The following is a 12,346-nucleotide window of genomic DNA, read 5'->3' on the forward strand; positions in this document are numbered from 1 at the left end:
GGGCTCCTCCGGGCCTCCTGGAGGGACGGGAAAATGGTTAGGATGTGCTAGAGAGATGCCCTGTTTTTCTGAAGATGAGGTTAGAGTTTTCCCTTCAAAACCAAGGAAGCCATGATTAGGGATCTTTCTCAGAGCTGGCGGCTAAATTGGTGCCCCAGGTGCAGGGAGGAAATAGACTCACCCATGCCCTTAAGAGACTCACCCGCAGGTGGGAGAGCAGAGCCCCACACACCTCGAAGGCAAACAGGTTTGAAGGATGTATAGACTTGTGTGGTGGAAGCAGAGAGGAGGGAGATACCGACTCTGTAAGTGTATGTGGTGGGGGAGTGGGGGGAGTGGGGGGAGTAGCAGAAGATGGGTACAGCTGGAAGAGGTGGAGGAGGAAGGCCGGCCGGGAACCAGCGTGAGCAAAGGCCTGGAGGTAAAATTAACGTGATATGCTAAAAACAAAAAACAAAAAAACCCCAGACTGTTCTTAGGCGTGGCTGGGACACAAGGTGCTGGGCCGGGGTGGGTGGGGGGCAGTAGGGAGTGCCGACCAGAGAGGCTGAGGCTTTACTTTTGAACTGTGGGACTTGGAAGGTTTAGCAGTAGGGGGACAAGCAGGGTCAATTTTTGGAAATCGCTCGACTTAGGTAACCAGACTGACGGTGTGCTAGGCATTTTCTTTCTTTCAACAAATATTTGTCGAGTGTCTATGACGTGGTAGGAGCTGTTCTGGGCACTGGGCAACAGCGGCAAAAATTCAGATCGAGCCTTCCTTGAGAGTAACTTTCACATTTTATGGAAGAGGAAATTGAAGGTCGGCTTGACCCCGGCTGATGACTCTGGCCCGGACTTTTGTGCGGAGGTAGCGTGGCTCTGGAAAGCCCTTTAGATGTCTCGGCGCACGTGGGTCGGTCAGCCTGCGGGTCCTCAGGATGCGCGCGCGCCGCCGGGGCTTCTCTACCGCCCCGCCCGGAGCCCGCCTCCAGCCCAACCCACACGTGGGTTCCCGCACGTCCGCCCGGCTCCCCCCCTGACGTCAGCCTCGCGATACTATTTAAGGCCCCTCCCGCTCTCCAGTCGGAGTACCCGAGCAGCTGCCGCCAACCCCGGGTCCAGCGCCGCTTGCCGCCAACGCCCGCCCGCCCGACGTGTACTCCCGGTATGATCGGGCCCGGCGCGCACTGCGCCCGAGGGGGAGAGCGACTGCTTCGGGCTAAGCTGGCCCTGCGCTGCCTGTTCACGGGAGGGGTGGGCGCTGCTTCCCAGAGGCAAAGTCCTGAGACTTGGGCGGTGGCTCATGCCACAAATGGGCCCGGCCGCACCCTGCTTTGGCTCTAAGTGGGCACAGTGGCTTCTGGCCGGGCTGGGGAACCAAGGAGGTGGCCGCACCTAACCTGAGGTCGAAGGCCTGGGTGGATGCAGAAGGGCCCGGAGACTACAGGTCTGAAGGGTGGGGTTGAGGGCATACTTCCGGGCTCGAAACGAGCAAACTGCACAGAACTCGAAGTCGGGTTCCGGGAGTCCATGGAACTGAAAAAGCCTCAGCAGTCTGGGGAGGCTTCCTGGAAGCCGGAAAGGCGCTGGGTGCCGCTCGGGTTGTATTTTAACCCTCGGACTCTCGAGAGGTGGGCTCCTTGGGGGCAGCCGCTGCTTGCAGATTAAAGGGCGCTTTTTGCGCAAGTTACGTGTGTTAAGCAGCTAACGATGTTATAGGGCGCTGTGCTAGACATGATGCATGCAAATTTGCAGCCGAAAGGGTACCAGCTCTCCCGCCTCTCAGACAATGTAATGAGAGGAGGATCATCCGGTACCTTCTCCTCCTTTTGACAAATGGGGGAACCTAAGACTGGTTGGGGCATCTCTAAGGTCACAGTGAGTGGGTGGCAGAGTTGGGGCGTAGACCCTCTTTCTTCAGGGCTTCACCCGCACCCGTATCCCCACATTGAAGGGAGCGCTGCAGCCCAGAGCTTAGGTTTTGGTGAAACCAGACGTCCGCTGAAAGAACTCCCTTCCCCCGTCAGGCTGCCAGAAACCTTACAAGGCCGTCTAGAAATAGCAGTGATTTGTAAGGAGAGACTCGATTCCAGCTTGGTGACTCTGGGCTGCCTGCCTGGAATTCCTGTCGGATATTTTTGCCCTTTGGGGCAGTGTCAAGATTAGACGTGGTGCTTTGGGGATGCAATCTACGACAATCTCTCCAGTGAATGCAGTGCAGGTTTGGATTAGCAGAGTCGAAGCCCCCGTCCCCGGCTCTGGAAATCGAGGGTTCCACCAAGTATCTATTAACTTTAGGGCTCCAGGCTTCAGGCCTCTGCAGCTTCCTGTAGTAACAAAATTTCCTCATACCCGGCCTAACGCCCTTGCAACGAGGATCACGGCAGAAGCCACACGAGGTGCCTCCCTGTGGGTTGGTTAACAGTCCCGGGTTCCTAATATCACGATTTAAAATCTGGCTCTGGCAGCGCGCCAGGCCGGGGAGGCTGCCAGCCGGGCAGGCTGCCAGCCGGGCTTCACGTTGTTCGTGTGTGCGTAGGAGAGCTAGTTTAGTCTAAAGTCTGATTCTGAGCTCACTCTGACCCAGAGAGCAGGCTAGTTTCTGGTCACGTCTGCTCACGGGCGGGGCCTCGCAAGCCTCCGCTGTGCTGTCTGGTTTAGGGTCCACGTCTCCGTAGCCGGCGGCCACTAGCACTCTGAAATGCGCTTGCGCTCAGGGTTACTGAATGGGTAGGTGGGTGGGGGAGGGGTAGTTGCTAATCTTCTGGGTCTGGGCGGGGCGTAAAATCCGCGGGCTCCGCCGCTTCTTCGGGGGCGGGGGTTGGGGTGAGGAAGAAGAAAACGAGAGATTGCGCATGAGCAGAGCTCACCTTGGCGCTGGGCAACGCGGTGAGGCCGTCGAAGGCCCTTTACTCACGTACCTGTGGTCCTGAAGGGGCTTGGCAGGAGTCCTGGTGACGGGAGTAGAGTTGGGCGGGCGGCTCACAGTGATCTTGTTTGAGGAAAGGCCAGCTCCACTTGGACTTAACAAGTCAAGATGAGTGAGCCCTCAGGAGGCTATACTTACACCCAAACGTCAATATTTTTTTTCCACACCAAGGTGAGGACGTTTACACCAAGATCCTAGTCAGACCAGATCCTGGCATTAGGCCTTTCAATTCTCCTTTGTCTGTCTTTAAGTTTTTTTCCCTCCCCCTTTTTAGTCATCTCTTGTGATTTTTAGTGGCAGCTACCCCAAAAGGAAGCAAAAGAAGCTTTTTCAGAACACCTTTTGGTTAATAAGCGTTAGTTTAAAGAGGATGCAGTGACAGTGCATGTTTTTCCCCTTATAGATTCCTTTCGGTTCTAAGTCCAATATGGCAACTCTCAAGGATCAGCTGATTCAGAATCTTCTTAAGGAAGAACATGCCCCCCACAATAAGATTACAGTGGTTGGTGTTGGTGCTGTTGGCATGGCCTGTGCCATCAGTATCTTAATGAAGGTAAGTGAGAGCCTATCACTCTGGAAGCCAAGGATACCTTGACTCCATCCATCCTCCACTCACTCTCCAAGAATTGCATTATCACATTGTACATACAGATATTTAGGTTCGTGCACTCATTCAAAGAACTTTATGTGAAACAAACTTGTAAAACATGATGCTATACCAAAAGAGTATCTAAACTACAAAAATGAAAGGTTTTTAGGCTGGAGACCCAGTTTCTTAAATTCACTGTGCTTTATTAACCTGCATTAGTTTCCTACAAATGAAAAAGTAGAGTCCATGCCTTTAAACAAGCTAAAATTATTTAAAAGTAATTTTGGAATTGAAATTGATATATATACGTGGTAAAAATTAAACTGAATGTGGGAAGTCTTCCACCCATGTTAATCCCCTCTGCCCCCCTCCTTGGATAGCAGTTTTGGTACCAATTATGGAGCTAAAATTTAATTAGAAAAAGAGAACTTGTGAATGAATAAAAAGTACTTTGGGGGACTTCCCTGGTGGCACAGTGGTTAAGAATCCACCTGCCAATGCAGGGGACACGGGTTTGAGCCCTGGTCCGGGAAGATCCCACATGCCACGGAGCAACTAAGCCCGTGCGCCACAAGTGTTGAGCCTGCTCTCTAGAGCCCGTGCTCCACAACAAGGGAAGACACCACAGTGAGAAGCACGCACACCACAATGAAGAGTAGCCCCCCTTCGCTGCAACTAAAGGAAGTGCGTACACAGCAACGAAAACCCAACACAGCCAAAAATACATAAATTAATTCATTTTAAGTTCAGGTTTGGAGTTCCTAATAAGAGAGTGAAATGATGAATTCTGGATTCTGAACAGAAAAGGATTGAAATGAGAAGGGACTGAAGGCAGAAATGAGCTATGCAAAGGTCTTGTAACTACACAGGTTGCTCTATATGTTCTTAGACCACATAGTATACCAACTCTTATTCTTTCCCCATTGGTTCAGAAATTGATGTCATTTATTTTTCCCAAGCCTATGAAACACCTGTGATGCCCCCAACTCAGGTGTGGCTAAGAGTAACTGCCAGACCACTCATTATACTGTAGATGATTAAGGGTAGATCTGCAGCTCAGCTAGTATACCTCTGTGGTTATAGTCCTCATTCCATTTGTATTAAAGCTGTTGCTGGTGCTCCTTGTCTGAGATGCACCTATGAACTTTTAAAGGTTCATCTGGAAGGCTATTTTTCACCAACATTTTGTAATGCACAAATCTGTCTTTATGTAATAAAACTGTTGGTGTTGGTTAATATATGGAAAACGTGTAACCAGGGAATGATCCAGAATATCACTTTTTAAAGTCTTAATCCTAATCAGTATCATCTATTTAATGGCTAACAACCTAAAATCAATGTGTAAAACTGAATTTGAGAGACTAAATAGAGCAGTTTTACATAATTGGTTGTTAGTCACTGCCAATCCAGTGTTGTGCTTCTGTACAGTAGTGGTGGACCTCCTGCAGAGGTTGCTCCAATGAGGAGAGATGATTGGAGAGAGGGTCAGTGCTTTTTCCTATGTATAGGTCATCTGGGAGTCAGCTCTTAAATGGAGGCCTGCCTCTACTTTGAGGTATGTCCTGATAATACTTAATAAAGTAGCTGAACTCTCCTATTCCAGAAATATAGAAATTTTGCATGCCCTTCTAAAAGTTTGGAAATAGGAATTTTCCATTGAACTGAAAATTTTTTGTCTTTTAGGACTTGGCAGATGAACTTGCTCTTGTTGATGTCATAGAAGACAAACTGAAGGGAGAGATGATGGATCTCCAACATGGCAGCCTTTTCCTTAGAACACCAAAAATCGTCTCTGGCAAAGGTTGATTTCAACATGTTTGTATTACACTCTATGCTAGACTTAATTCTTTATCAGGCTTGAGAATCCTAGCTCTTCAAAGATTTCTTTTTTATACAGGATAAGAGAGCCTTTGAACAATTTTGCATTGGTACCTATGGATATCAATGTTTGAATTTCCAGCAAATGGTTTTAAATGGAAATCCAGTTCGTCCATGGTGTGGAAAGCATCTGAATTAGAATGTAATTAGCAAAGCTTTGTAGGTCCATATTTTACCATATTGCTTCAAATATTTAAATATACTTACTTCCACTGCTTCCTTTCATACAGTAACACAAGGTTGAGACTAGGGTAAATGAGTCTGTTCAGCAGATATTCTTGGCTTAACCCTATCACACTTTAAAATTACCAGCCAGGAAACAGACACAGGCCCTAATAGAGTCTGTTTTGACACATGAAAATCATTGACCATCTATCTGATAGGTGACTCCCTTCATTATCTTCAACCCAGGGTTAACCATCCTGTGCCATAGGGTATCTAGAAGCAAGACATGCTTCATAAGTGTACAGTTGCCCCTGCTTAAAAAAAAAAAAAAAGACCCTATCCCTGAGCTGGTATGACCACAATTAAGTAGTTAAGTAGAAATAGGAGTGTGGAAGAGTGTGAGCATTGACCTCAGGTGACACATTGGGGGATGTGTCTCATTTGATATGACTATGAAATAAATTTAATTTCTTTCAGCTCCCCCCAGTCATAGTTATATAAAGCCAACCACATAACTAAAACCAGAATACAAGGAAGGTGTTGATGTATTCTTCCTCCATGTAAGTGGCCACAGTGATAGAACTCCAAAAAGGAGGAGTCTGGGCATATATGCCATATATGCAAAACACTGATAAAACTGTCCGTTAAAAAAGTTAATGGAACAAACTTTTGCTGGAGTTTTCTTGAAGGCCTTAATCTGGTTATTGTTTCTCTTTTGTCTAGACTATAGCGTGACAGCAAACTCCAGGCTGGTTATTATCACAGCTGGGGCACGTCAGCAGGAGGGAGAAAGCCGTCTTAATTTGGTCCAGCGTAATGTGAACATCTTTAAATTCATCATTCCTAATGTTGTAAAATACAGCCCAAACTGCAAGTTGCTTGTTGTTTCCAATCCAGGTGAGACTTTTAATGGCATAAAAATAGATGAGCTAGGGCTTCCCTGGTGGCACAGTGGTTGGGAGTCCGCCTGCCAATGCAGGGGACGCGGGTTCGTGCCCCGGTCTGGGAGGATCCCACATGCCGCGGAGCGGCTAGGCCCATGAGCCATGGCTGCTAAGCTTGCGTGTCCGGAGCCTGTGCTCCGCAACGGGAGAGGCCACCACAGTGAGAGGCCCGCATACTGCAAAAAAAAAAAAAAAAAAGATAGAGTAAAACTGATAGTATCAATATATATCATAATCTGTATATATATTTATTTCTCATATTTTTCATTTTCCTCCTGAGAGTGAGTTTGTGTTTTTGTAAAATAGTTAAGTTTAAAACATTAAAAGGGATACAATGCCGTTAATGTAGTCTGCACTTTAAAATTTGTTACTTGCCTAAGAAGATCTTGGATAAGGGATAAGTTTATGAATAATATGTTGTTTAATTTTTAAAATTATTTTTGGCTGCATTGGGTCTTCGTTGCTGTGCACGGGCTTTCTCTAGTTGAGGCGAGCAGGGGCGACTCTTCATTGCGGTGCACAGGCTTCTCATTGCGGTGGCTTCTTTTGTTGCGGAGCATGGGCTCTAGGTGCACGGGCTTCAGTAGTTGTGGCTTGCAGGCTCAGTAGTTGTGGCTCGTGGGCTCTAGAGCGCTGGCTTAGTAGTTGTGGCACACGGGCTTCGTTGTTCTGCCACCTGTGGGATCTTCCGGGACCAGGGCTTGAACCCGTGTCCCCTGCACTGGCAGGGAGATTCTCAACCACTGCACCACCAGGGAAGTCCCAATAATGTGTTATTGATGCACAACTTATTTTCATTAAACTACACTTCTTGAATACTTAATGTATTTGCTATATTATACACAGTATAGAGGCTTAAAAATATTAACAAAAATATTGATTGGTCATGATCAATATCAAGATCTATACAGAGCCATGTATCCTGAGTACTCAGTCCTTATCTAATGATTCACGTAGTATCTGTGCCTAAATATTTTCTTCACAGTGGATATCTTGACCTATGTGGCTTGGAAGATAAGCGGCTTTCCCAAAAACCGTGTTATTGGAAGCGGTTGCAATTTGGATTCAGCCCGGTTCCGTTACCTCATGGGGGAAAGGCTGGGAGTTCACTCATTAAGCTGTCATGGATGGATCCTTGGGGAGCATGGAGACTCTAGTGGTAAGCATAACTTATTTTCTCTTATTGTTTTCAAGAAATTGTGTAAAAAAAATTGACAGGAGTATCGTTACTAAATCAGAGCCTAAATCAAATATCCATTCATTAGGGTAGATGGTTTCCAGAAATCTTACCTTTTGGTATAATTGTATGCTAAGAATTGCTAAGATTTTAGCCATTTTGTATGACATTTTTTGGTATAAGGGATGGGGAATGAAATTTATTTATTATAATGGACATATTAAATAAGATGATAGTGTTTAGGATACTTCATTTAATATCACAGCTATTTGGACTCAAATTGCTTGTCCCTGAAAAGGTAAGCCAATCCAAGTGGAGTGTATGAGAAAGAAATCTATTACCACAGTTGAGAGATGTTATAATTTGTGCAGAGTTCTCAGTTCCTTATGCCAAGAAAATTCCTCTTATGATCTCATAGTATCTCAAGTTAGGAAAACAGATTCGAATATAGTGAAAATTCTTAGCTTTACATAATCTAATCAATGAAAATCTAAAAGTTAGAGTATTGGTAGTCTTGACCACCTACCAAAAGGAGATAATCCTCCTTAGATAAGAAAAGACAATTTTAGAAGAATGGGTCAGAATTACTAGTCTGCTGGCTGGTGCATGGGAATAAATAAATTCTGTACTATTTCTTTTAGTGCCTGTATGGAGTGGAATGAATGTTGCTGGTGTCTCCCTGAAGAATCTGCACCCCGAATTAGGCACTGATGCAGATAAGGAACACTGGAAAGCAGTTCACAAACAGGTGGTTGACAGGTAATAGATCTCATAATTTGTAACACAGAAGGTTGAAACTTATTATTTTTATTTAAAAGATTAAAAGTTTGGGGAATTCCCTGGAGGTCCAATGGTTAGGACTCTGCACGTTCACTGTTGCATACGTGGGTTCAATCCCTGGTCGGGGAACTAAGATCCTACAAGCCATATGGTGTGGCCAAAAAAAAAAAAAGATTAAAAGTTTAATAGCATTTGCATTTGGTTGTCAGAAAACATGTTTTCTAAAGCTTTGTTAAAGCTTATAATATAAAACAGGTAAAGGGATTAAAAATCGCAGACATTATAACGTGGTCAAATATTAAAATGGCAATTAAGGCCACAAAGAGATATTCAAGGCAGTAGTGCATGCTGACTTGCCAATCAACAGTTAGAGGAGAGAAAGACCACGTACAGCTGGGACAGTCAAGGAAGCCTTGGTGTAAATGCAGAGATTGACGCAACTATTGAAGGGCTGTGAAGACAGATGCTGAATCTCTGTATGGCTTTATACATCTATGAATCTTTCCCTCATCTTTACAGTTGTTCATTTCTAGTTGTTAATGAGCATTCGTAAAAATAAATAGAAAAGTAACAAAAATCGCAGACATTAGTGCTACAGTCTATCTTTATTTGCCATAATTATCAATTTATAGTATGATAAATCTTTTCTGTATTTGTAATGTAAACTAAGATAAATCAAGTTAGATTAAGTCTACCCTATTTGAGATTCAGTCTTTACTTCAAAAGCATATGATTCATTTAGTTATGAATCAGAATTTTAAAATCTTATATAGGGACTTCCCTGGTGGTACAGTGGTTAAGAATCCACCTGCCAACGCAGGGGACACAGGGTTTGAGCCCTGCTCCGGGAAAATCCCACATTCTGCAGAGCAACTAAGCCTGTGCACCAGAACTACTGAGCCTGCGCTCTAGAGCCCATGAGCCACAACTACTGAGCCTGCATGCCACAACTACTGAAGCCTGCGGGCCTAGAGCCCATGCTCCGTAACAAGAGAAGCCACTGCAATGAGAAGCCCGAGCACTGCAATGAAGGGTAGCCCCTGCTCGCCTCAACTAGAGAAAGCCCGTGCGCAGCAACGAAGACCCAACGCAGCAATAAATAAATAAATTAATTAATTTTAAAAAACTTATAATAGTCTCTGAATAGAAACACAGCTAGCTTCTTATTTATTCAGATGATTAGAAAGTTTTAAGCAAGGTATATATATTCATAATGGTACAAAAAATGAAAATAATCGTTAACTGTCAGAAATGGTTCAAATAGGGAAACTTTCAACTTAGTGGCATTATCTACTTTAAGTAAGGTAGCCATGTGTGGATCTCAAGTTTATGGAATTGGAGAATGAATCATGATGGGTGTAGGCAAGGCCCTCTTATTTGTATTTGTTTAGTTAAAACCTGTTAACCCATCATCCAACCCAAGAAGCATTGACAGTCGCTGTCAACTAACTAGCGTTTGTTGAGTTGGAGTTAGTAGTCTGCTGGTGCTTGGAAACGAGTGAATTCTGTGCTCCTCCCACTGATCCCTGTGTACGCCTCCCGCAACATACACACTCTTGAGATAATCCCAAGTCAAGCATGCTATATGTAATCTTCTCGGATTTGCATTTTTAAATTCAGTATTGCATTTATAAGAATCATCCATTTTGTTGCATGTGGCTGCAGTTATTTATTTTCACAGCTATGTGATATTCCATTGTATGAGTATACCACAGTTTATCCATTCTCCTTTTGGAGAGCATTGGGCATGTTGCCAGGTTTTTGCTATTACCATAATACTGTTGTGAACATACCCATACATAATATCCTGGCATACATGTGCAAAGGTTACACTTAGGTATATAATGCAACTTTACTATATTATTTATATAGTATTATTTACTATAAAAATGGTTTATTATAAAGCATATGTTCAGTGAAAGCTTTTTCTTTGTTCCTCCCACCCTACTTTTCCTACCCTTCCCTGTCCTTCCCTACACTTCCCTACCCTACAGTGCCTATGAGGTGATCAAACTGAAAGGCTACACATCCTGGGCCATTGGACTATCTGTGGCAGATTTGGCAGAAAGTATAATGAAGAATCTTAGGCGGGTGCATCCGATTTCCACCATGATTAAGGTAGGTCTATGTAGTAATAGGTTTTACTTGAATGCCATTATTTCCTGTTCTTTAAAGGAAAAAAAAACTTCTGAGAAAGCAATTAGATTAATGTTAAGTCCTCAATCATTGATTTAAGTGAAATAAATTAATGCACCTGCAACTTTCTTTTCTGCAAAGACATGGTTGAGCTTTAGGATTAATGTCCACCAATACTGTGTTCAGCACATAGATACTTGATAACTTGTTGACTGAAAAACTCTACTCAGTTTTGTTGAGATGGGTGGAAGACTATAAAACAAATTTTTTCCTTTGGGAAAAACAGAAATCACAGTCAAGTTAGAGTTACTAAAGTGTTATACAATAAAAACAGGGAATTCCCTGGCAGTCCAGTGGTTGGGACCCTGTGCTCTCACTGCTGAGGGCCCAGGTTTGATCCCTGGTTGGGGAACTAACATCCCACGAGTCTCGCGGGGCAGCCAAAAATAAATTGCAAATACGATGGATAATGGCAATCAGTTAGGTTTTCTTTTAGAATGGAAATCTTGCTGCTATGTTAATGACTTTCTTTTACACTGTTCATTACATCCTAACTGAAAATCTGGAAAGCAATTTCTACTTATCAAGTTGTATTAAGTAAGCTTCATAATTGTAAAGAATGAAATTCTTGGGAGATCCCAGAATGCATAGAAAAAACGTAAAATATTTTTCATTTTTGTCCTCAGGGTTTGTATGGAATAAAAGAGGATGTCTTCCTTAGTGTTCCTTGCGTCTTGGGACAGAATGGAATCTCAGATGTTGTGAAAGTGACTCTGACTCCTGAGGAACAGGCGTGTTTGAAGAAGAGTGCAGATACACTTTGGGGGATCCAGAAGGAGCTGCAGTTTTAAAGTCTAATATCATACCACTTCACTGTCTAGGCTACAACAGGATTTTAGTTGGAGGTTGTGCATATTGTCCTTTATATCTGATCTGTGACTAAAGCAGTAATGTTAAGACAGCCTAGGAAAAACATCAGTTTCCTAACATTAGCAATAGGAATGGTTCATAAAACCCTGCAGCTGTATCCTGATGCTGCATGGCACTTATCTTGTGTGGTCCTAAACTGGTTCGTGTAAAATAGTTCTATTTCGTCAAGAGGTACCACTGACAATGTTGCAGATGCTGCAGTTGCCCTTCAAACCAGATGCGTATTTAACTCTGTGTTATATAACTCCTGGTTCCTTTAGCCAAGATGCCTAGTCCAACTTTTTTTTCTGCAATTAATCACATTCTGGGATTGATTATAAATCCAGTATTGCATGTCTTGTGCATAACTGTTCTAAAGAATCTTATTTTATGTACTATATGTATCAGAATAGTATACATTGCCATGTAATGTAAAAAAGAAAAATCAACATAAATGATGCAGCCAACTCTCTGTTACACCAACTAAAACAATAAATAAACCTTGAACAGTGACTACTCTGCTAATTTATTAAGATACAAAGTGATAAAGATGTTATTTGTTGATTACATTAATGGGAGCCATTAGGTTATTCTTGGGCAACACTATGATGATTTTTTAAGGGGTACTGTTTCTAATGACCAGACTTTAATAAGAACTAATGTATTAAGGGTGTGACTAGATTGACTAGCTGTTTTGTTACCATTTCCATTGTAATCGTTTTAATATACTAAGGCCCAAAGTATTATGAGATAACTTGATTATAGTGCTAATCATAACTTGTACCCTACAGTTCACACAGGTAACATTCTGTACATGAATGTAAAAAACATTATTTGCCAACTGAACATAAGCAGTG

At 43.5% G+C, this 12,346-nt stretch overlaps 1 protein-coding gene across 3 annotated transcripts; it reads left to right on the top strand.

The window, feature by feature from the left end:
• Positions 1-3,323: 3,323 nt before the first annotated feature.
• Positions 3,324-12,002, top strand: LDHA (lactate dehydrogenase A; the record flags this gene model as incomplete). 3 transcript variants are annotated; one of them, XM_079708964.1, is made up of 7 exons in its annotated part: positions 3,324-3,464; positions 5,184-5,301; positions 6,267-6,440; positions 7,473-7,646; positions 8,306-8,423; positions 10,439-10,562; positions 11,267-12,002. In XM_079708964.1, 7 exons carry the CDS (start codon positions 3,339-3,341, stop codon positions 11,429-11,431), a joined length of 999 nt encoding a protein of 332 aa, XP_079565090.1. In that variant the 3' UTR covers positions 11,432-12,002. The 3 variants fall into 3 exon arrangements, with proteins under 3 accessions (XP_079565090.1, XP_079565092.1, XP_079565091.1); XM_079708966.1 differs by lacking the exon at positions 10,439-10,562 and having other exon boundaries at positions 3,339-3,464; positions 8,306-8,400; positions 11,389-12,002; XM_079708965.1 differs by lacking the exon at positions 6,267-6,440 and having other exon boundaries at positions 3,339-3,464.
• Between the last annotated feature and the right edge of the window lie 344 nt (positions 12,003-12,346).

Source organism: Hyperoodon ampullatus (genome assembly GCF_949752795.1).
Source record: "Hyperoodon ampullatus genome assembly, chromosome: 7".
Lineage (NCBI taxonomy): Eukaryota > Metazoa > Chordata > Mammalia > Artiodactyla > Ziphiidae > Hyperoodon > Hyperoodon ampullatus.